Source organism: Dendrobates tinctorius, unplaced genomic scaffold, assembly GCF_039654945.1.
Source record: "Dendrobates tinctorius isolate UK_male_01 unplaced genomic scaffold, ASM3965494v1 ptg000383l, whole genome shotgun sequence".
Lineage (NCBI taxonomy): Eukaryota > Metazoa > Chordata > Amphibia > Anura > Dendrobatidae > Dendrobates > Dendrobates tinctorius.
The window spans coordinates 2,493,611-2,519,589 of record NW_027362049.1 but is presented as its reverse complement, the minus strand read 5'-3'; the positions used below and the strand labels follow the sequence as shown (position 1 = coordinate 2,519,589).

The following is a 25,979-nucleotide window of genomic DNA, read 5'->3' as shown; positions in this document are numbered from 1 at the left end:
TTCGGATTAATTGGTCCAAATCAGCTTTAATGCCGATAGACCCTCTCCCGGCGGATTTCTCAGATTTGCAGATACCGGTCCCTGTAGTTCGGAGGTTTAAGTATCTGGGTATAATTGTTAGTCCTGCCCCGAAGGATTTTCGGGCTCTGAATCTGGAGCCCCTGTTGCAGCGATTTAGAGCAAAAGTACATACTTGGTGTCGCCTGCCGTTGTCGAATATTGGTAGATCTAACTTAATCAAAATGGTAATGATGCCACAATTATTATATTTGATACATAATTCTCCGGTGTGGATCTGTAGGGACTTTTTTGCAAAAATAAATACATTATTCCGGGAATTAATTTGGAAGAAAAAACAGGCTAGGATTCGCTTGGAGATACTGCAGCGAGGGAAGGAGGAGGGAGGATTGGCGGTGCCAAACCCATTCATATACTTTATAGCCTCCCAGATGCAACATCTTAAGGGTTGGGGTAGAGACGGGGCGTGTGACAATGGTGGTGATATTGTGAGGGAAGGATCGGTATGGAAATATCCAGGGTGCCGGTTGGAGGTGGGAAGACGGCAGATAAATGGGGCACGATACCCCACGTTGGCTATGATTTTCAAGGTGTGGGATAGGGGTAAGTCTCTTTTGAAGATAAATGGGCCTACGGAATTGTGGCCATTGTGGCGAAATCCGGATTTGCAAGAGATCAAAAAGCTGGTGGGGTTCGGAAGATGGGAAGATAAAGGGATTTATCTGGTGTCACAAATTTTGCAAAATAATACTCTTAAGAGTTTTGAACAATTGAGAACAGAATTTCACCTCCCGCACGTCTTCTTTTATCAGTACTTACAGCTAAGACATGCATTGGAAAAACAGAGAAGGACAAATCCGGTGATAGTGACACATAATCAAACACTACATATGCTACTTACATCTGAGTCTTCTAGGGGACTTATCTCTGAATTATATAAAAGATTATTACCTGCCCATCTGGAGACATATCCACTGACTGCTGCTAAGAATAAGTGGGAACGGGACGTTGGCCCCCTGACGGAGGACCAGTGGTCCGATATTCTAGAACAGGTCCCTAAAATGGCGGTTTCTGAGTGCCAGCGGCTTTCGCAAATATATCTCATTCACAGGGTATATAAAACACCCAGCTTATTATTTAAAATGGGACTTAGGCCCAATACACAATGTGTTAGGTGTGGGCAGGATGATGCCCACTTGATGCATGTTATGTGGGAGTGCGGGCACATTGGGGATTTCTGGAGGCAGACCCTGGGACTCATAGCCCAAGTATACCATATCACAATACGACCGTCACCTCGTCTATGTTTGTTGAATTTGTGGGAGGAGGGGGTTGAACCGGACTCTGCAGTGGCCCTGGGAATAGCACGCATCCTGTATCAGGCAAGAAAGATACTTGCATATCATTGGTTGGATCCTATGCCACCAACATTGTCAGAGCTTAAAAATAAACTAAATAATGTCATCAGATTGGAAAGGGGGGCTTATTTAAAAAGAAATGCATTAAGAAAGTTTTACAAAATTTGGCAGCCATGGATGGAGTCACCGGGTCTCCCCTCGGGCGCACTGGTACGGGATGCGATGTTGGACCAGTTGCTGTTGTGCTTGCGATGAGGGGATGCTTGGGGGGTGAAAATAAAGTCTAGTGCCCTTTGTGGCGAAGTAGATTTTGAGTGGCGCGGTGGGAGGGAGCTGGGGTGGATTGGACCTGATATCCGTGGGGGGCGGGGGGGGGCGAAATATGATGCGGAGTGGCGCGGCTGGCGGGGATGGTTTTCCCGCTGAAATGAGGCACTGATGTATAATTTTGATTTTTGTTTATTTGTGGAGCCATGTTGTTTATAGGCTCAATTTTATGCAAATATCTGTGTTTTGAGATTTCTTCTTTTTATTTATTCTTACACAGGAAGAGTTTTACCCTTTAAATAATATTTGCTCTCAATGTAAATTTTACTAGCTATATAAGATGTCATATTCTTTCTGTATTGATTCCTGAATGTTTAATAAAAAAGATCTGATTCAAAAAAAAAAAAAGAACTATTGCAGGGAAATCTTAAAAGCTTTAGCAAACTAGGACATTTTGGACAATTGCATGCTTCCAGCTTTGTACACGGGGTACTTGCATGCTGGAACAGAAAAGATCCTTTTCAAAACTGTTACCAGGTTTCTTTGGAAGAACAGGACATGAGGCCTGATGTTAGCTTCAGCAAGAACACCTTTGGATGAACTAAAAAGGAAATTGTGACCCAGGACATATCCTACAACATCAGTGTTTGATCTCGCAAATGTTCTTCTGTACTAATGGGTAAAAATTCCCATAGATGCTCTCCAAAATCTTGAGGAAAGTTTTCACAGACGAGTGGAAGCTGTTTTAGCTGTAAAGAGAGATCCGACTCTATATTATTATCTATGGGTTTATAATGGCATGTCATAAAAGTCCCTGTAGGTATAATGTGTAGGTGTCCCAATATCGTTATCCATGTAGTGTATGTCCAGTCTATGGATACTAGGATAACCTCTGGTATGCGTTCAATCCTGAGGACAAAGGTGTCAATGTCCCACTGGCTGTACAGTGCAGTACCCATTCACCCATTATTTAGGGCTTTGCAGTATTGTTCTGTCCAAGGAAGGAACTTTGAAAAAAACAAAAAACTGCAGCACTAATCAACCCCTTCTTTCGGAGTGGTGTGTATGTTTCTGTTATTAGAGAAGCCATGATCTTGGCTGCCATATGGCACTGATCTCCTTCTAATGATTCTAGTGAATTGGATAATATTAGACAGTTGATAGACTTGGAGGTTTGTAAAGTTATTTCAGTAATCACAGGGCAGAACAGGGTGGAATATCATGTGTTATATCCCTGGAGATGTGAAATCAAAGACTAATGTTAAACCATTGAGCATTAACTTAAACTTAAAAAAGAAAAGGACTCTGAAGGAATGTGAGTGATATAAAACATGGAATGTTGGTTTTGACCCATACAGAAGTCATTGGGCCCAGTCCAAATGTCCCCCAGTGGTCTACAGCTCTATATGCGATAACATAACACTCAGTAGGACCTAAGTTTTTAATGATACTTCTAAACCTGACGTTCTGGTATGTGTTGACTTGGCCATCAATGATTCAGAAATAGATTGACCCAGTTGGCCGAGTCGGCCATGAGTTTTTTCTTATTCTAGCAAATGATCTACTTGACGTAAGGTTTTAGCCAGTGGGCAACCACTTGTTCTCTGTTTCTCAAATCTGGTATGAAACAACTGGAATACTTTTGGGAAGTTCCAAGTCACTCTCTTTTTTTTTGTCTTTCTATTTTCAGATGATGAGGCATTCTCTTTTAAATATCAACCAGGAAAACTGCGAGGTAGTGATTATGAGAGCATGCTAACAAAGGAGGAGTTAGAGGAGGAGCAGAGGTAAGTCCATTCATTGCTGGAACCTCTTGCATGTCATGCACTAAACTTGGCTCAGATTTATGGTTGCAAATCAGAGACATAAAGGATTTTGTTCGTTTTGTAGACAATTCTCTTTCATATATGGCATAACACAGCACAAGGAAAGTATACCTGTAACCCTGCACAAGAGCTTGCAATCAACTTGAACACTGAGGAATTTGCAGCTATTCATTTAGACATATGTTCCTGACTTTATTAATACATGTCATTAAATAATACAGTAAATGTCTATGCTGAGTGGTACAACATGCTTCTCTAAGTGTGAGATAAAATGGAGTCCCTGATATTATTCCAACTGCAGCCCTTCCTAGTCACATGTTAGTGTGGGTTTTAGACTAAAGACATACAGCTCTGGTGATGTGTGTCTCAACTAACAAAAGCTGTAGTATCACACATACAGTGGCTTGCGAAAGTATTCATCTCCTTGGCTTTTTACCTATTTTGTTACATTACAACCTGTGTTTAAATGTTTTTGTAATTCGATTTGTGTGTGATGCGTCATCACTAAATAGTCTTAAGTTGGTGAAGTGAGAAAAATATAGTCATATATTAAATTTCTGGGATCAAATAAATAAAAATTGGCATGTGCATATGTATTTACCACTTTTTCTATGAAACCCCTAAAAACTTCTGGTGCAAACAATTGCCTTCAGAAGTCACATACTTAGTGCAAGGAAGTTCCCCTGTGTGCAATCTAGGTGTCACATGGTCTGTCAGTATATACACACCTTTTATGAAAGGCCACAGAAGCTTCAACACCAAAAAGCAAGAGGCACCACTAACCAAACAACATCATGAAGACCAAGGAGATCTCCAAACAAATTAGGGACAAAGTTGTTGAGAAGTACAAATCAGGGATGGGTTATAAAAAAAAATCCCAATCTCTGATGATCTCTTGGAACACCATCACATCCATTATCATCAAATAGAAAGAAATGGATGAATATGGTACCACAATAAACCTGCCAAGAGAGAGACACCCACCAAAACTCTCAGCCCAGGCAAGGAGGGCATTAATCAGAGCGGCAGCATAGAGACCAAAGGTAACTCTAAAGAGCAGTTCCCTAGAAGAGATATGGTCTTCATGGAAGAGTGGCCAGAAAAAAAGTCTTACTTATGTAAGGGGTGTACCGTGACCGCGTGATGCTCCATTCCTTTTTCCTCATGTTGATATTATATTGTTCGTATAATTGTATATATAATGTATCTGATGCTGCTATGTGTATATATATGTTGTATAGATGGGGAAAGTGCAGTTATAGGGTTAGCCACTAGAGGGGGACATAGTAGGATAGGAATAGGAGTTTAGTATAACAAATAGTTAATATAGGAGGGGCCTACTGTGGGTAAGACAGGAGTATTTCCTGAATGTAGTTAGTACGGCCAGGGAGCCCAGACAGTTCGGTAGGGCCTTAGAGTCCAGGCTACACAGTGGACCCCGTAACGTTTAAAGCTAGGAGCCCAGTTGTCCAGGGCTTGGGAACTGAAGGACAAAGCAACAGTGGAATGCAGGGCAGCCGCAAGATGTGGCAGCTGACTACGTGGGCAGATGCCCTTATGTCTGGGGCAAAATGGACAGGGGAAAACCTGAACGTAGTTAAGCTGGACAGAAGAAACGCTGCGGTACCGGATGAGTCAGTATGACCCGAGAGCATTCTAGAAGAAGTAGGGAAAAGCACAGACAAGCATAGACAAGGCTGTGTCAGTGATGTTGAAAACCACAGAAAGATTAAAGAATCCTCCAATATTTGAAAAAAAAACTCAAAACAGGCAGAGATGCTTACCTATATAGACAGCCTCAATACAAATGCACTAACAGGGTGCAGCGGACCCAAGTAAAATGGCAACTGCACAGGTGCAATAATACCTAATGAAACAGCCAGCCTACAATCAGGGATTGGCCGTGTGGCACACCAGTGCAACAAAATTAATTCGTATTTGCCACATGGGTCCGCTGCACCCTGTTAGTGCATTTGTATTGAGGCCTGTCTATACAGGTAAGCATCTCTGCCTGTTTTTTTTTTTTTTTTGAGTCAGCGATGTTCCCTGTGAAGTTGCTGTAACTGAACTGGATGTACTGCGAAAGGATTTGTGTAAAGTTGTCTGTTACAAGTTGAAGCTGGACTCTGTCTCTCTGTGCAACCAATAGGAGTGAACCCCCAGCAGATCAGGGGGGACCCTGATGGCACTGACGGCATTAAAGAAGGTACGCTGCAAAGGGGACATTGTAATTATGTGGCGGGTGGCCAGGGTGTGCTCCAGCAGCTATCATTGCGGGCCACGACTTTGGCCCTGGCACCCCTCACACTTACACACAAAAATTGTAAGAATCGTTTTGAGTTTGCCAAAAGACATGTGGGAAACTCCCAAAATGTTTGGAAGAAGTGGGACCAACATTTAACTTTTTGGCACCACAGTAAATGCTGTGTCTTGCCCCAAACCAACACTGCTCATCACCCAAAGAACACCATCAACAGGGACAGGGAAAATGTCCTAGTCAAGGTCAAGATGGATGTTGTGAAATACAGGGATATTCTTAAGCAAAACCTGTTTCAGTTTGTAAGAGATTTGCGACTGGGACAGAGGTTCACGTTCAAACAAGACAATGACCCAAAGCATACTGTGAAAACATAAGTGTTTTGGGGTGACCTAGTGAAAGCCCAGACATTAATCCAATTTAGAATCTGTGGTCAGACTTGAAGATTACTGTTCACCAGTGGAAACCATCTAACTTGAAGGAGCTGGAACAGTTTTGCCTTGAAGAATGGGCAAAAATCCCAGTGGCAAGATGAGGAAAGCTCATAGAGACTTATCCAAAAGTAACTTTGCAGCTGTAAATGCTGCACAAAGAACTAACTTTAGTGGGTGACTAGTTACACACACTGAAATTTTCAGTTATTTTGTTCTTTTTGTTGTTGCTTCACGATAAAAAGAAAAACAAATTTTCACAGTTGTAGACATGTTATTTACATGAACTGATGCAACCCCTCAAAAAGCAGTGAAATTCCAGGTTGTGAGGTAGCAAAACACAAAAAATGTCAAGGGTGGTGAATATTTTCACTGTACACCGTCGGCGGCTGGGAGCCCAGTGTGAAGAATGTATGTGAAGAAATATGTAAAGAAATATGTTTTAACCCACACTGTGCTCAGACTTAGGGAGAAGATCTCAAGCTTCATCCTTCTCCTTAAGGCCTGTTTCACACTTCCGTTTTTTGACGTCAGTCAAAATCCGCCAATTTTCAAAAACCCCCCGGATCCGCCGAAAAAGGGGCGGATCCGTTTTTTCCCCCGTAGACTTACATTAGCGGCGGATCTTGACTGACGGTCGTCCATCCCACCCATTTTTGACGGATCCGTCAAACTTTTAGCGTCTCCTGGGCGGATGAGACGGACTCTGCAACGTTTTTTCCGAGCGACGGTCCGCTAATTTATATTGCGCATGCCCGGCAGATTCACTGGAGCATGGCTTTTAACCCCTGAGTAGCATTCCGGAACAGCCGTGCAACTCTCTCTCTCGCCCTCTCTCTCTCCTTTCCAGGCCGCGGTTCCTTTAAATTTCCCCTCCAGCGGATCCGTACACAACACGGATCCTGTAGCATCCATTTAGCCCATGACGGAGGCGGATCTGCCTCCCATCAAAATAACGGAAATGTGAAACAGGCCTAAGTCTGACAGCTCTATAGCAGTGCAGGTAGACTGACTGCACTCAACTGGAAAAGAAATAAGCACTGAGGAGGATGAAGCTGGAGATAACTCCCTGTGTGCACACGGAGAAAGAGGTATGTTTCTTCACTTATGACAACCGTCCTCCTTCTGCCAACTGAGGTATGTGTGATACAGCTCTTGTCATTTGCAACATGTATGTCTGCAGCCCATCTGCAGTTTGAATTACCGTATATCAGCGATGCCATTTTATCTAATTCTTGGAGAACTCTTTTAAAGGTTATGTGCACAATGAGTCTTTTTGCTGAGTTTTCGGAAGCGTAAACTGAGTGTAAACTCCAAGGTTTTGAAGAGTTCTGAGTTTTTTAGGAGGATTTGGAGAGTTTATGCTCAGTTTTTGTTTCAAAAATTCCAAAAACTCATTGTGAACATACCCTCAGGCTGGCCAAACATGACCAAACTCTTATTTTTTTGCAAAGCCACACATGGGTCATAATATGCTTCTCTGGGTGCCATATTACGGCAAACCGATATGGTATCCATATCATATTACAGATTACTGCAGACCCATGATACCAACAACGCCATGTGCACGGGCCCTATGGTACAGTGTGCCTGGTGGTAGAAGATGAATGCAGAATTTATGTGACTGGGAAAGTATTTTGGCTACCAATTTACAATTTTCTCTCCAAATTGGTTACAACATGAATGGGGCTTTATACAACTGCTGTAGGGCACATGGAGGGATAGGCCCCAAATTATGTTGGCCAAATCTCCTATTCAGTAGGTTGTATGAATGTGCACAGTCACCTAATGGCTAGGTAACATAACATATACGATGATAAACTGACCAAAGGGTGAAGTCGTTATAGGAGTTCCCACTGTATGTATGTGGGATCACCACGCCAGAAACCAAATATTAAAAAAATATATAATTTTATTATGGCATACACAAAAGACAGCAGCAAAGGAGCGGCAAAAAACACCACACATAAAAACAATTAAAACAATCTGATCGACATGTAAACCGCTGGCTGCGAAATATAAAGGCACCAATTGAAAGCAATAGCAGTCTCAATATCGAAACATATAATACAGACAATAAAATGAGGACACACAAGCACACAAATGACTGGATAATATGATAAGATCCTATACCAACATGCAAGGTGTGTAGCACATAACAGAAAATATCAATCAATACATCCTGAAAAGAGCCCCTACAATGTTAGAAAAATGTCTAATAAAAGGGGTATAAATGTCACATATACCTCCCCATAGACTGAGAGCAATAGCCCTAAAGAGTCATTGATGCTGCCAAAAAGGATAAAGGCTAGTAAAATGTGGCAGTGAAAGACCCCAAACAGGAGTGTGATACATCACCCAAAGATAAAGCAGTCAGTAAGTCCAGTCAGAGGTCGCCCCAGCGTCTGTATATGGTGCCAGCAGCCACCGCGGGATACAAAGACCCACGCGTTCTGACACCGCTAGGTGTCTTTCTCAAGGTGAGTGCTAATACAGCCCCTAAGCGCCATCTATTTAAATAAAAAAAATCACACATAAATCCAAACCAGGTGACGGCTGGCGGCGTTCAGGGAATGTCGTAGAAGCGGATATGACCTCATAGCTTAGCGGATATCAATTGCGCAGGCGCCGTCGCGCAGCAACCAAAAACACAAAGGTTGGTTGCTTTGTATCCCGCGGTGGCTGCTGGCACCATATACAGACGCTGGGGCGACCTCTGACTGGACTTACTGACTGCTTTATCTTTGGGTGATGTATCACACTCCTGTTTGGGGTCTTTCACTGCCACATTTTACTAGCCTTTATCCTTTTTGGCAGCATCAATGACTCTTTAGGGCTATTGCTCTCAGTCTATGGGGAGGTATATGTGACATTTATACCCCTTTTATTAGACATTTTTCTAACACTGTAGGGGCTCTTTTCAGGATGTATTGATTGATATTTTCTGTTATGTGCTACACACCTTGCATGTTGGTATAGGATCTTATCATATTATCCAGTCATTTGTGTGCTTGTGTGTCCTCATCTTATTGTCTGTATTATATGTTTCGATATTGAGACTGCTATTGCTTTCAATTGGTGCCTTTATATTTCGCAGCCAGCGGTTTACATGTCGATCAGATTGTTTTAAATGTTTTTATGTGTGGTGTTTTTTGCCGCTCCTTTGCTGCTGTCTTTTGTGTATTCCATAATAAAATTATATATTTTTTTAATATTTGGTTTCTGGCGTGGTGATCCCACATACATGCATAGTCTTTTCTCTCTTTTTGTATACTTACTTATTATACTTGCATGTGGTGATCCCTGCATGAGCATTCATTTGGTTGGTGCCCGCTCACCTGTCTTTCAAGAAGTTCCCACTGTGACATTGGCTATTGGGCTTCCCTCCCCAATTTATACTATGGCTGTAAGAATGATATTCCATATTTGTCATGTCCATTAATATTTGTGTGATATGTGCACCCGATGAGATGCACAACGTTGTGGTAAGCATCATGCATTTGCCTTTCAGGATTGAGTTGACCTCTGATCTCACATCCCTGTAACACGTACAATGCCCACGCACTGTTACATGTGGTAAGACGTACAACCCATGTGTTAGTAATTAGCCTCCAGTAAAACTCATTAACGTGTCTGTTACATACCCCTGTATCCCCCTACCCTCCATTTATGCCCATCACTACTATACCTCTAGTACTGGAAATGCTAAAGGTTCTCATTTTCTTTAGCTAAATACTTGCAATGAAGCTTTGTGAATCTACCCATTGCATAGTATGCTTCTGGCAATTCCCTTTATAATCTTATTATGGGAATCAGTCACTTTGAATTATGTTAATTTCTGCATAGATACCTTCTGCAGAATATATTCCTTTTTTAGTGAATAGAGACTGTTAAATGGACAAATAACCATGTGTGTTGCAAAATCTACCAACCCCAGGTGGTGCCGACCAGTGTTGGCCACCATATAATATAAGTATCTCTTATTATGCTGCTAAATGCCTACAGCGGGATTAATAAGTGATGCTATATCGCCCCCAAGTGTTTACTATGTATCACTACACAAACATTTCTGAAGAAACTAAAGAGAACCTTTACCACTTCAGTGCCCTACTCAATACCCATTCAGCTCATCTTAATGAAAGAGGTATACTAGTGATTTACCTATTTTTAATTGTTATGATTCATTTTGTTTTAGACTGATTATGTACACTTTTATAGTAGAGGATAAATCACCATCAGGCCGTTGATCACAATATGCACAGTGTAAACTAATGCATTGCATGGAGAAGACAGCAATCCTGACACATCACATATCACACTATTGCTTGGTGGTTTGATCCTATTCAATACACAAAGGTGACATCGTAAGGCCTTTGTGAAGGTCTTGTCCCAGATGAGTGGTGTAAGTACAGGACCTGCAGTGGCAAATAAACCATCAGCCATCGGCCCATCTGCCAAAATGAAGAAGACATATGTAAGAAGTGGACATGGTAGTTTGGGGGGTCCAGGCCTTGGTGCAAATTTTACATGAAGGTATAAGTGCTTCAAGTTATGCCTCTATGTGAGAACATAATTGATCCTAAATTTATTTTATGAGAGATATAGCTAAATCTAGCACAGTGCAGAATTCTGTTATTACATCTTCAGCACAACAGACTTGAAAGAAGCATTGAACTCCTCCTTTCGGTGGCTTTGCTGAAGTCCCCCATTGTGTCCATCATGTACGGACTGGGACTGAAATTCAGCCCTGGCATTTGAAATCACACAGGCCCATTCTGTCACTGTTCCCAACACCAGATGGGGATATATTACTAATATTACCCTGGATGGAGGAAAGGAAGATTTACTACAAGACCAATATATCTAATGATACCAGTGGCCTGCTGGGGTAAGTGACGGAATCAGTGACTTTGTGCTTCATCACAACTCTTATCAGTATGGGTGTCTTGAGAACATCGATTCTGTTAGGAACGTAGCAGACAAGACAGTCCATGACCAGACAAGCCCTTCTGGCATTTGCCAGAATTGCCAGATGGCCAATCTGGCCCTGGTGTCCATCATTGGGAGTCTTAATAGTTTTCACCTATAAATGATAGTGAAATGGTGATAACTTGCTTAGACTAGAATGTTCCTTTAAGATGGCCATTAGGGTGACTGCAAAAAATCGATGTCGGAATTTTGTTCGTCTGGACCCCACAAAACGATTCTCCTTTCCAGATATTAGCCAAAATTTGAGCTCGATCAAACGACGTTAACCCGTGCCGCTCGTCGCTCAAAGTTTGAAAAAATCCAAATTGAGGTATTTTAAGATTTAGGTATTTTGCATAGTCTGTTAGACTATAAAGAATGTGACAACAACATTGCAGAAATAGCCCTGACCAAATTTTCGAACCATTTGTGGTATTTGAATGCAGAGTTGGTGGGATTATCGGTTTTTGATCCCACCATTACAGACAATGAAAAGTTGTTAATGGCTAATAAATTGCTCAGTAGCACAGATGAACCATCAGAGCACGCTAGGGTTGTAAATCCAAAAGTTAGGAAAGAAAAATTAAAAGAGGTAGGAAGTAACCGACTTTAACGACCTTCTGACAAAAGATGAAGAACAAAAGCAATATGTCCTGCAAGTTGTAAGCAAATGCCGAGCATTATATTCTGACGTTTCAAAAACTACTTTAACAAAAGCTCTAGAATAGATTAGATAACTATGTAAAATTATCAACTCATATAGGTTAGCGTGCTCTGATGGTTCATCTGTGCTACTGAGCAATTTATTAGCCATTAACAACTTTTCATTGTCTGTAATGGTGGGATCAAAAACCGATAATCCCACCAACTCTGCATTCAAATACCACAAATGGTTCGAAAATTTGGTCAGGGCTATTTCTGCAATGTTGTTGTCACATTCTTTATAGTCTAACAGACTATGCAAAATACCTAAATCTTAAAATACCTCAATTTGGATTTTTTCAAACTTTGAGCGACGAGCGGCACGGGTTAACGTCGTTTGATCGAGCTCAAATTTTGGCTCTCTCAATATCTGGAAAGGGGAATCGTTTTGTGGGGTCCAGACGAACAAGATTCTGACATTTTTTCCCCCCCATATGAGATCCGGTCACCCTAATGGCCATACATCTTCAACAGCTTTAAGCCAAATACTTATTTGACCTATAGCTATTCTCCCTTACCTGGTTTGACAGATCAAGCTTAGACACCTTTGAATCTTCTTATTTTCCTTGAAGATAAAGGATTAGGCTTGATAACATCCAGCATGTCTGATTCTTTTTTCCCCCAATATCTTCTCTCAGTAGAAGGTCTGCACACCCCCATACACTTAAGATAGTTGACCAATCCCATTGAAACCAGAAGGTTTGGCTAGCTTTGATCTTATGTGTATGGGCCCCTTTAAACCTTTGTTTAGTAACCTGTTCCTTTTCTGAGATCCAATGATCGCATGATGTTACAGAGCTGAAATCATTGAAGCCATTGTCAGCTTGTGATTATAACTGCTGTTACTAAATAGCCAAACATGTTCATTTTAGAACTCCAATTCCAAAAAAGTTGGAATGTTGTGTAAAAAGTAAAGAAAAAAAGAAGGCAATGATTTGAAAATCTCTTCTAACCATATTTTATTCATCCCACATCACAGAGCAATGGCACGTTTCAGAGGGTGAAAGTTAGACATTTTTCAATTTCATTAGAAAAATTAAGAAATTAACAGAAATTTCAGGCTGCAAATAAGCTAAAAAAAAGTTGTGACAGACCATGTATACTATTGTGTGGCATCCACTCGTCTTATTACAACAATCTGTAACCGTCTGGGAAGTGAGGAGACCAGTTACTGGAGTTTTGGGAGAGGAATGTCCCATTCTTGTCTGATGTAGGATTCTAGCTTTTCTACTGAAAGGTCTGTACGGCAGGAAGGGTTCCTGGCCCTTGTAGAGATTTGCATGACTGAATCCTAACTCTTTTTAACCCAGTGCCAAGTGAGACCACGTAGACCATGGGCATCCAATATTGACTTTCCAACTTGTCCTTTGTGCTCGTGGGTTTGTTGAGAATCTCTGAACCTTCTGATGATATTATGTACTTTTAGGCTATGGGCCCACGTAGCATTTTAAAACGCACACTAAAAACCGGACTCCTTCCCAGAAATCGCGCGTTTTTTTCTGCGCGATTTCACCACGATTTTACCACGATTATGATCGCGATTTTGCCGCGATTTTCGCGTGCGATATTCAAGCACTTTCCAAGCGATTTGAAGCATCACTTGGAAAGTGATTGACAGGTTGGTCACACTCGTCAAACATAGTGTTTGACAAGTGTGACCAGGTTTTTACTATTGAGGCTGCCTATGCGGCATCAATAGTAAAAGATAGAATGTTAAAATGCTAAAAAAAAATAAAAAATCGGGGTATATTTACCTTCCGGCGTCCCGCGCTGCATTCCCGGCCTAAGCGTTCCCAGTAATGCCTTGCGAGACCTGTGATGACGTTGGTCTCGCGTTGATAGAGCGATCTCGCGAGACCGCTAGAGTCACGCGAGACTACGTCATCACAGGACCTTGCCGCAAGGCATTACTGGGAACGCTTAGGCCGGGATGGCAGCGCGGGACGTCGGAAGGTAAATATACCCCGATTTTTTATTTTTTATTCATTTTTTTACAGGGGTATGGTACCCAGGGCCTGGAGGACAGTCACCTCTCCTCCACACCGTGGGTACCAACCGCACATGAAACGCTTAACTTCCCGCATGGTGGGCATAGCCACATGCGGGAAGTAAGCGATTCTCATGCATTCCTATGGGTGCGGAATCGCGGCAATTCTTTGCGATTCCGCACAAAAGAATGAGCATGCTGCGTTTTTTTCTGCGATGCGATTCCGCCGCGGAAAAAAGCGCAGCATTAGCACAGCATGTGCGGAATGCCATAGGAATGCATGGGGGGCGTTCTGTACACGATTTTTAAACGTTTTCGCTGCGTTTTCACGCCGAAAATCGCGGCAAAAACGCTTAAAAATCGCTAGGTGGGCACACAGCCTTAATGGTGGGATATATAATCCATTACTGAAATATGACATACTGGAACGTCATATGCCAGCTCCCTGACTTTGAGGCAGGCTTGCATGCCAAACCCTCATCTTTCCTGGCAAATGATGGCTGGCTGATTTATTTAAAACCTGTTAAATGCCGCTGATATTCTCTGACAGTGGCATTTAATAAAATGAAAAAAATTAAAAAAAAAAAAACACAAAAATGAAATCACCCCCCTTTGCCCCATTTTAAATAAAGCATAACAAATACACATATTTGGTATAGCTGCATTTGTTAAAGCCCGATATTTCAAAATATGAAATATTTATATGAATTCAATCGGTAGATAGTGTAATGAGAAAAAAAATCGAAATGCCAGAATTGCATTTTTTTTGCAATAAAACGCAATAAGAGGTGATCAAAACATCATATCTACCCAAAGATGGTATCAGTAAAAACATCATCTCAGGATGTAAAAAAAAAATGGAAATGCTACAGGTCTCTGAAAATGGCGACAATGGAATTTTTTATTTGTATTTTTACAAATTTTCCCAAAATATTTTCACCACTTTAATAAAACAAAACTATAAAAGTTTGGTATCTGCATAATCGTACTGACCTGGGAATCATATTGTCAGGTTGGTCTATGTGGACAGAAAAATCAAATAGTTATGGCTCTTGGAAGAAGGAGAAGACAAAAATGAAAACGAAAACAAGGAAAATAGCCCTGTCATGAAGGGGTAAAAGGCTTTACAATTTTACGTTAAGGAACATTTTTCTGTAATTGTTCCACAATTTTTAGATGCAATTATTCACAGATTGGTTACCTTCTGACCATCTTTACATCAGAGAGACTCTGCCTCCCTAACATGCTCTTTTTATGCTAAACCATGTGAATTAGTTAAAAATTGTTCCACCCGCTGTTTTTCATCAGTACCACTTCACTTCAAAGTTATGTTTTGTTAATACAGTTCCAACTATTTTGAGTTGTGCTGCTGTCATCAATTTCTAAACATTTTTTCAGATGAAATGGAAAAATGTCTAGCTTTCACATTCTGATCTGAGTTCTATGGTTTTTTTGTGAATTAAATATGACTATAAGAGGCTTCTAAATCATTGCATTCTAGTTTTCTTTATATTTTACACAACATCTCAACTTTTTTTGGACTTAAGGGCCTGTCACACTAAGCGATATCGCTAGCAATATCGCTATAACGTCACCGATTTTGTGACGTTATAGCGATATTGCTAGCGATATTGCTATGTGTGATAATTACCTACGACCGCTCCCCCACTGCTCATCGCTGATCGCGCGAGAATGTCCTGGACCGTTTCTCGTCGTCAGCTTCCTGCTGGGCTTCCTGTGGCACCGAAGAACGACGCGTGGATGCGGGTGGAGGACGTTAGGATCGCCTCGTCTGACAGGTAAGTAACAACCCCCGACCACTGTTATGTCGCTTGTGAGATCTGCCTGTGTGGCAGCTCACTAGCGACCACTTAGCGATGCACCAGCGATCCTGACCGGGTCATATCGCTGGTCGGGATCGCTGGTGCCTCGGCTAAGTGTGACAGTACCTTTAGGATTGTACTTGTTAGCTAATTATTCCTCTAGGATAAAAGCGAACCTGTCAGCACTTTTGGCCAATATAAGATATGGCCACTGGCTTTCAGGGCTTATCTACAACATTCTATAATGCTGTAGATAAGCCCCCAATCTGACCTGAAAGATAAGACAAATACGTTTTATTATTCTTTCCAGAGCCATAACTTTTTTATTTTTCCGTCAATATGGCCATCTGAGGGCTTATTTTTTGCGGGACGAGTTGTATTTTTGAAAGACATCATTGGTTTTAGCATGTCGTGTACTCAAAAATGGGAAAAAATTGCAAGTGCGGTGAAATTGCAAAAAAAAGTGCAATCTCACACATGTTTTTTGTTTGGCTCTTTTTGCTAGGTTCACTAAATGCTAAAACTGGCCTGCCATTATGATTCTCCAGGTCATTACGAGTTCATAGACACCAAACATTTCTAGGTTCTTCTTTATCTAAGTGGTGAAAAAAAATTGCAAATTTTGCTGAAAAAAAAAATTTGCGCCACATTCCAATACCCATAGCGTCTCCATTTTTCGTGATCTGGGGTTGGGTGAGGGCTTATTTTTTGCATGTCGAGCTGATGTTTTTAAGGGTACCATTTATGTGCAGTTCCGATCTTTTGATCACCCGTTATTGCATTTTAATACAATATCGTGGCGACAAAAAAATCGTAATTCTGGCGTTTTTATTTTTTCCCCACTATGTTGTTTAGCAATCGGGTTAATCCTTTTTTTATTGATAGATCGGGCGATTCTGAACGCGGCGATACCTAATATGTGTCTGTGTGATTTTTTTTAATTGTTTGGTGAAAGGGGGATGATTTAAACTTTTATTTTTTTCATATTTTTTAAAACATTTTTTTTTAAATTTTGGCATGCTTCAATAGCCTCCATGGGAGGCTAGAAGCTGCCACAACTTGATTGGCTTTGCTACATATAGGTGATGAGCAGATCGCCTATATGTAGCAGAATTACAGCATTGCTATGAGCGCCGACCACCGGGTGGCGCTCATAGCAATCCGGCATCAACGACCACAGAGGTCTCTATGAGACCTCTGCTTGTTATGCCAATGCATCGTTGACCCCAGATCACGAGACGGGGGTCGGCGATGCGCGTATTTCCGGCTCGGCGGCCGGAAACGCTGGTTAAATGTCACTATCAGCGTTTGACAGCGGCATTTAACTAGTTAATAGGCGCAGGTGGATCGGGATTCCACCTGCGCCAATTGCGGGCACATGTCAGCTGTTCAAAACAGCTGACATGTCCTGGCTTTGATGCGGGCTCACCGCTGGAGCCCTCATCAAAGCGGGGGTACTGCCATTGGAGGTACTATTGCGTCCCATGGCAGTAAGGGGTTAATGGGGAAAAAGGTGGTGTGATTAAAAAATTTTATTTTCTTAATTATGTACTTTATTTTTAAACCTTTTTTTTTAGTTCCTTTAGGGGTCTAGAACCTTTGATCGTCTGATCACCTACACTATATGCTGCAACATCATTGTATTGGCATCCTATGATTGCGTTGCGGAGATGGGAAGGTGAAGGAAGCATGGAACAACGTGCACCTGTGCCACGTGCTGTAAATGCCACTGTTGCATTTAACAGGTTAACAGCATTTGGCAGAGCTTTGTTCCATCCGTGGCTATTAGAGGGAGATGGTGGCTGAATGACAAGTAAATGTCCTTTATATTTTTTCATTTCCTAAATCAACAGTACCACTCCAGCTCAGCCTAAAGATCTATATCTCACACAACAGCTCTAGCATTGAAAGTTTGAGCAGTAGTAGAAACGATTGCTCTACACTTAATGGGCATCTGTCAGTAGGATCAACTCTCCTAAGTCGTCTATATGGACATGTAGGTCATAGAAAGCTGAATAAAATGATACCTTGAAATCTGCGATCCCATGGCCTATACCAGAGAAATCTATGTTTTTCTTAATAAGTAAATGAGCTGTTATGACCTGAGAGCTGGACACAGATATCCCTGAGAATCTGGATCCAGAGCTTATTGTAATGGAAAGTGGGCATTACGAGTGTGAGACATGTAGTGACTAACAGTCTGCTCACCTGCTCTACATGTCTCACATTGGAAACACCCCTTTTATTTATAATAAGTTCTGAAGGCAGATTCTGTGGGAGATCTGTGTCCAGTCCAAGGATCTTCAGAGATCATTTACATATTAAGAAAAATGTGGATTTCTCTGGAGCAAGATATAAAATTGCAGATATCAAGCCAAGGTATGATTTTATTCAGCTACCAGTGACCTACATGCCCATATAGACGGCTTAGGCCTCTTTCACACTTCAGTTATTTGCATCAGTTAAAATCCGCCAAAAAGGCAGACAAGCGGATCCTTTGTCAACTGAAGTGAACGGATGGCACAGGATCCGTTTTTAGACGGATCCTGAAAAGGAGGAAATTTAAAGGAGCCGCTGGCCGGGAAGGAGAGAGAGAGAGAGAGAGGGAGAGAGAGAGAGAGAGAGAGAGAGAGAGAGAGTGAGACAGAGTGAGAGAATTTTTCTCCGGCACCCAGACAGATTTTGGGGTTAATTCAGTGTCTGGAGGATCCGCCGGCCAAAAAAACGTTGCAAGCTCCGTTTGCAAATCTTTCAGGATGTTGACGGACACTAACATTGTGGCGGATCCTCAAAAAAACGGATGCAACGGACGGCAATCGGTCAGGATCCGCCAATAATGAAAGTCAATGGGAAAAAAAACGGATCCGCAAAGAAAAATGGCGGATCCGTTTTTTTTCAAAATTGGCGGATCTTGACTGATTGTCAAAAACGGAAGTGTGAAAGAGGCCTTAGGAGCAGGGGTGTAACTACAACAGGTGCAGGGGTTGCAATCGCACCCAGGCCCTGGAGTCTAGGGGGCCCTAAAAGTCCCTTTGGCCTGTAGAAAAAGACAATTGCTGTTAAAGATTTAAAATATTTGGGGGCCCTGTTGGAGCTTTCACATCTGAGTTTCAAGTTACGCCACTGCTTAGGAGGGTTCATCCTACTGACAGATGCCCTTTAAGTGTAAAGCAATCGTTTCTATTATCGCTCAAACTTTCAATGCTAGAGTTGTTGTTTGAGATATAGAGCTTTAGGTTGAGCTGTACTGTTGATTTAGGAAATGAAAAAATGTAAATGATGGATAGAAACAGTGCAACTGGACTGGCCTGCCCATTCTCCAGACCTGAATCTCATCTCGCATATCTGGGACATCATGTCTCATTCCATCCACCAATGACATGTTGCAACACAGACTGTTCAGGAACACCATGCCCAGGCATTGTGGGGAGGTCATACAGGCACATGGAGGCCACACACAATATTGAGCATCATTTCCTTATCCTGAGGCATTTCCACTGAAGTTGGCTCAGCCTGTAATTTGATTTTCCACTTTGATTTTGAGTCTCATTTCAAATCCAGACCTCCATGGGATATTAATTTTCATTTACATTCATCATTTTTATGTTTTATTGTTCTCAATGCATTCCACAATGTAATGAATAAAGATTTGCAACTGGAATATTTCAATCGGTGATATTTAGGATGTGGTATTTAGTGTTTCCCATTATTTTGGGGGCAGGGTCGTTCTCACAGTGCCTGATCTCTAGTATTCACCATCATATTGACTCACTATACACTTGTCACTTCCAGTATCCCAGTTTGCTCTTTGATTTCTATGTCAGAAATTACTATAAACTTGGTTGATTTATACCTACATTTTATAAAATACTCAAACAATAAGCAATGAACATACACTCACTGGCCACTTTATTAGGTACACCTGTCCAACTGTGTGTTAAGACTTAATTTCTAATCAGCCAATCACATGGCGGCAACTCAGTGCATTTAGGCATGTAGACATGGTCAAGACAATCTCCTGCAGTTCAAACCGAGCATCAGTATGGGGAAGAAAGGTGATTTGAGTGCCTTTGAACGTGGCATGATTGTTGGTGCCAGAAGGGCTGGTCTGAGTATTTCAGAAACTGCTGATCTACTGGGATTTTCACGCACAACCATCTCTAGGGTTTACAGAGAATGGTCCGAAAAAGAAAAAAAATCCAGTGAGCGGCAGTTCTGTGGCCGGAAATGCCTTGTTGATGCCAGAGGTCAGAGGAGAATGGGCAGACTGGTTCGAGCTGATAGAAAGGCAACAGTGACTCAAATTGCCACCCGTTACAACCAAGGTAGGCAGAAGAGCATCTCTGAACGCACAGTGCGTCGAACTTTGAGGCAGATGGGCTACAGCAGCAGAAGACCACACTGGGTACCACTCCTCTCAGCTAAGAACAGGAAACTGAGGCTACAATTTGCACAAGCTCATCGAAATTGGACAGTAGAAGATTGGAAAAACGTTGCCTGGTCTGATGAGTCTCGATTTCTGCTGCGACATTCGGATGGTAGGGTCAGAATTTGGCGTAAACAACATGAAAGCATGGATCCATCCTGCCTTGTATCAACGGTTCAGGCTGGTGGTGGTGGTGTCATGGTGTGGGGAATTTTTTCTTGGCACTCTTTGGGCCCCTTGGTACCAATTGAGCATCGTTGCAACGCCACAGCCTACCTGAGTATTGTTGCTGACCATGTCCATCCCTTTATGACCACAATGTACCCAACATCTGATGGCTACTTTCAGCAGGATAATGCGCCATGTCATAAAGCTCGAATCATCTCAGATTGGTTTCTTGAACATGACAATGAGTTCACTGTACTCAAATGGCCTCCTCAGTCACCAGATCTCAATCCAATAGAGCATCTTTGGGATGTGGTGGAACGGGAGATTCGCATCAGGGATGTGCAGCCGACAAATCTGCGCCAACTGTGTGATGCCATCATGTCAATATGGTCCAAAATCTCTGAGGAATGCTTCCAGCACCTTGTTGAATCTCTGCCACGAAGAATTGAGGCAGTTCTGAAGGCAAAAGGGGGTCCAACCCGTTACTAGCATGGTGTACCTAATAAAGTGGCCAGTGAGTGTAGATGTAGGCTATTAAGACATTTTAGGGATTTGCCTGCAAACAGCGATCATTGGAAATTAAATCAATTGAAGTTCAAGGGAGCCTGACTATTGGTTGCTTCACATGTGTGAAGGTCCTAAAATCAAATACACAACTAAAGCTGGTTATAAATGCCCAGTGTGGTTATTTATAATGGTTTCTGTCGACCAATGAAAATTAAAACAATCTCTAGCAGAAATCTGTATTATTTAAAGAGGAGTTTTCCTGTTCCAGCAGGAATGATTTTCCTGGTATTTTAGTGTCTCTGCATGACTGTGGTATAGGAAGACAAGGTAATAAATACATTATGACACCCATGTTATTCTATAGGACCCTACAGAACTGTACCTCTGTTAATGAGGTGGCAATTAGCCGTTAATTGTATACAAAGCTATCTTCCATTAGAGGAAAAAATATCTACTAGGTGAGATTATCACCATAGCATGTCACTGTACCGTGGCGCCATATGGCAGCACCGTGATTGCAGACTAATCTGCAGGGATTGGTGTACAAGTCTCCGTCATGTGTATGAGGCCTTATGTCTACTCATTTGGAAGACTGCCCTGCTTTTAAAAAGATTGTCACATATATCTAGTCACTCCCTTTTGTTTTTGTTTTCCTACAGAGCCGAAGATGATAAGAAGTTACCCAGCTAAAGAGATTTACAGAAAAGATCAGATTTGCCCAATCCAACACTATAATGTCAGCCATCCAAAAACGGCAACCAATACGGGGGAAATGGAAAATAAATACCTATAACAGATCCTAAGTAGTTGAGAGAAAGATGGGATCCCTAAACACAATGTGTGGTCTTCTACAGAGACATGTATATTGTGAATAGTGACATTTTATTTCCTTCTAGCAATATTTCCTAGCACCATATAGAAAAGATTTACAAAGGCTTAAGGGAATCTGCAAGACTGCCTGGCATCCATTACTCATTTTAAGGGGATTAGATTGTATCCCTGCTTTAAAAGTAACTTTATGTGCAATATCTGTCTTAAAACTATGCAAGCAATGCCTTATGTTGACATATATTTAGCGTAATGTCTAAAAGGCATATTAGTGAACAGATTGCAGTGCCAGCCCCCTTCGTTGAAGCTTACATACAATTTGAGTTGGGCTAGGTGGGCCTTGTAAAGTTTAGTACCCTCTAAAGAACATAACAAGCTACGACAAGGCCTTGTGTTTCCACGTGTCCTCAGCACCCCCTGTACCTCCAATCATTTACACCGCTCTATACGTCGTACAAAGCTGCATGACAGCACTGAACGTTGCTTATGGGACCTTCACGCTTTCTTGATCTAAAACTGCCCATGGACAATAGGTCATTGATGTTCATGAGACACCTTGGCTGGAGCTTTACACTAATGATTCTTCCATGAAATGAATCCAAAATATTGATCTTGGGTGTCTAGGAAGAGGGATGAGTTGACAAATATGTGATAAAATCATATTGGAAAATCAAGTTTTAAAAACATCTGTCAAAATATTTTTGATAGCCACCCATGTATTACATTGTCTAAAAGTCTTCTGGCTGTTGTAACCCACCGTTATTACTGAATGGAGTAATGAGGTGCTTACAACTTGTATGTGCTTAATTGCTGTTCCATCTTTACTCCAGTCACCCTTTTAAAGAGGACCTTCCACATTTTCGCAATTAAACTCTTCTAAGTTGTGCTGCCCCTCTGATTCTATCGTTCTTCTGTGCCCCTCTGGTCCAAACTTATGCAAATCGTTAATAATTGTGCAAAATTTCCCTTCGATCGGCAACTGGTCGTCTACTGAGGACGCGGACGTGTATTGATTGGCCTCCATCAGAGGAGATAAAGCAAACGCTCAATGAGAAGCTCTGTGTTACATGCCCAGTTGGATGAAGGAACAATTTACATCTTTATTACCAGAGTCATAACTTTGGACTGAAAGGACACAGAAGGAAAAGAAAAACTGTTCCAGAATCAGTGGAGTAGCAAAAAATACCCCCAAAATTTTTAAAAAAAGGTCCACTATAAGTGCCTATTACAGGGCCATGTCCCCAATTGCTTGCATGATACTAGAACTTGTACAGGGAATGTTCCATTTTTATAGTTGGCAAAACAGCAGGTAATTCAAATTGCTAAGAACAAATCTCAACAGCCTGAGACTAATGTATGTTCATCAGTCCTAAAATTTGCAAAGCCAAAAATTGTCCTCTCAAATGTTCCATATACTATGCAGTTCACATGACTCCATATTGGCCTTCCCTTTGTATACCAAGGTGTGATGAAATTCCACTCTGCCGAAAGTTAGATTGCAAGCTCTGCAGGTTCAGGAGGTGAGAACCTTCTCCCATGGGTAATCTGCCTAACTTGAGATACATCATGTGTTTTCATTGCCAGGATACAGAGGGAACAACTGGGCGTCATCTTTAAGATGATGGAAAGCAACGAAGAAACTTTTGGAACGATGTCAGAAGGAGAAATGAAGGAGCAGCTGAAACTATACAACATGTAGTGCCCTATATTGATTGAAGCAATATGAAATACATGTTCCTAGACTGGTGTAATAGAGAGTGTTGTGAAGTTTTAGGGATATCATGGTGGTAAACTAGAATGAGACAGTTACTAGATGCAGTGATACTTCCCACGACGCAGTGCTGTCAGCAGGCAGAGCCTTGGTACATTGGAAGCCTAGTGCAATATCTCCAGGTCTACTGGAACATGCTTCTTGTCCTTGTTCTAGAGTAATAAATGTCATAACATTGATGTCCTCAGAAGTTTCATTGGGAGACAGGTAAGGCTGATCAATAAGTAATCCAAATCTTTCACAGCTCAACATATAGCTTTCATAGCAATTTGGTACCCAAGAGCAAATTTTATGTATGGCAAATAAGGGGCAGATGCAGTCCATGCCTACCTCATTCATGGATCCACTATATATAAAAAAAAGTGTGGTTCCTATAGTTGAGGACTTTGAAATGTTTTGGGGGCCCAAATTATTGCATTATAGGGGATAACTCAGGAAAGCTGTGTCCCCAGAGACAGTTATTTGTAGCAACAAACAAACTATGCTTTACTCACGTTACCTTGGTCCATCCCTGAGTATTCATTGCTGATTATGGTGTCTGCTATTGCCTGTAATGATGGACATGACAACAGCGCCATAGGCAATCACTGAGTTCAGTGGCTCTGCCCGTGTAGACCTCATTGATTGGCTGCAGTGCTGTCCACATAATATCAACACTCCAGACAACACCAAACATCGGGAGCAGAGGCAGACAGGCAGATCTAAACCCCACAACGGGGAGTAAAGTACAGTCTATGTTTTTACTACAAACTACGCATGGGGACACGTTTCCTGAAAATGGAAAAACCCCTTTATATTCAAGGGATTGTAAAAGATTAGAGAAAGCATTTTGTCTTTTATTTATGAACAGCGTTACTCTTGCACATTAACAGTGTGTAGTAGGACAGGTCAGCTACATTCATTTTAATGGGGTTGGGCTGAAATTCAAGACACAACCCTTGGACAAAGGGGGCGCTGTTTCTGGTAAAGCTAAACCATTCTAATTTTGTACAACCTGTTTTGAACACTTTATATGCTTGACTTGATTAAAGAGGTTGTCCAATACTGGATAACCCATTACACAGGTCAACGAAAAAAATTTTTTTTTCTGGTGTCCAAAATATTTTAATGAATTTGGGGTATTTTTGGGGTGCTGATTCTGAATATGTCATCAGTTTTGCCAGATTGGCTCAAGTTTTTGAGATTTTTGGTATCTTATTTATAGCACTTGTTGGTAAATGCGACGCATCATCTCATTAATTTCTTTGGATTAGTACTTGAACTGAGCAGTTCTCAATATAGTTTTGTGTTAATTAGTGTTCTAAAAGTTTGTTCATAGCTTGATTTTTGCACTAACTTTATGTTGTTGTCTGTTTTCCAGTGAAAAGCATGAACTCATCAAGAAGAAGTTGTCTTAACGATCCAGACTCATTCTGTTACATTTGTGGTGAATATACACTGCCAAAACATAGAAGAAACATAACACACTTCGTAAAAAAAGTGTATTTTGCCTATTTTGGGGTTATGCTTGGGGACCAAGACAAGTTTTGGGCACCACACATAGTGTGCAAAGCATGTATCGAATTATTACGAAAATGGAGCAAAGGACAAAGAAAAAGCTTCAAATTTGGTGTTCCAATGGTGTGGAGAGAGCCAAAAAATCATCATGATGACTGTTATTTCTGTGCAGTGCAAGTGCAAGGATTCAATAAGCATAAGAAACGAAAATGGGAGTAACATGGAATCTGCAAGAAGGCCTGTCCCTCATTGTGAAGATGTGCCTGTACCTGTGTTTACCATAAATAACAGTCATCATGATGATTTTTTGGCTCTCTCCACACCATTGGAACACCAAATTTGAAGCTTTTTCTTTGTCCTTTGCTCCATTTTCGTAATAATTCGATACATGCTTTGCACACTATGTGTGGTGCCCAAAACTTGTCTTGGTCCCCAAGCATAACCCCAAAATAGGCAAAATACACTTTTTTTACGAAGTCTGTTATGTTTCTTCTATGTTTTGGCAGTGTGTATTCACCACAAATGTAACAGAATGAGTCTGGATCGTTAAGACAACTTCTTCTTGATGAGTTCATGCTTTTCACTGGAAAACAGACAACAACATAAAGTTAGTGCAAAAATCAAGCTATGAAAAAACTTTTAGAACACTAATTAACACAAAACTATATTGAGAACTGCTCAGTTCAAGTACTAATCCAAAGAAATTAATGAGATGATGCGTCGCATTTACCAACAAGTGCTATAAATAAGATACCAAAAATCTCAAAAACTTGAGCCAATCTGGCAAAACTGATGACATATTCAGAATCAGCACCCCAAAAATACCCTAAATTCGATGAAATATCTTTGGCACCAAAAATGCTGTTGACCAGTGTTATTAATAGGACCAGGGAGGTGAGCAAAATGAAAAAGTTGATGCTCAGTGCATGCCTTCTCCCAATGAATCACCACACACTAAACAGTGTTTCACTGTCCTAAGCAATAGTATTTTGTGCTTTATATCACTACTGCTATGTTATGAAGATGATTTTTTTGTATATATCCTGATTTTTGGTATTCTATCTATATACAGTATAGTTTGTCTTTTTTCCTCCATTGATTTGATGTAGAGGTTCTGCTCTCGCAGCATTTGACTTGATGGGGTA

At 41.3% G+C, this 25,979-nt stretch overlaps 1 protein-coding gene across 3 annotated transcripts in view; it reads left to right on the top strand.

Moving 5' to 3' along the window:
* The window catches only part of MXRA7 (matrix remodeling associated 7), a 95,210-nt gene extending 70,820 nt beyond the window's left edge, over nt 1-24,390 (top strand). Inside the window, exons 3-5 of one of the 3 annotated variants that reach the window (XM_073563191.1) lie at nt 3,334-3,430; nt 9,669-9,733; nt 21,398-21,496. In XM_073563191.1, coding sequence (XP_073419292.1) covers nt 3,334-3,430; nt 9,669-9,702 — 131 coding nt within the window. In that variant the 3' untranslated portion in view covers nt 9,703-9,733; nt 21,398-21,496. Of the gene's footprint in view, nt 1-3,333; nt 3,431-9,668; nt 9,734-21,397; nt 21,497-23,150 lie in introns of those variants that run through there. The other 2 variants (XM_073563189.1, XM_073563192.1) reach the window with 2 other exon arrangements.
* Nucleotides 24,391-25,979: the final 1,589 nt, after the last annotated feature.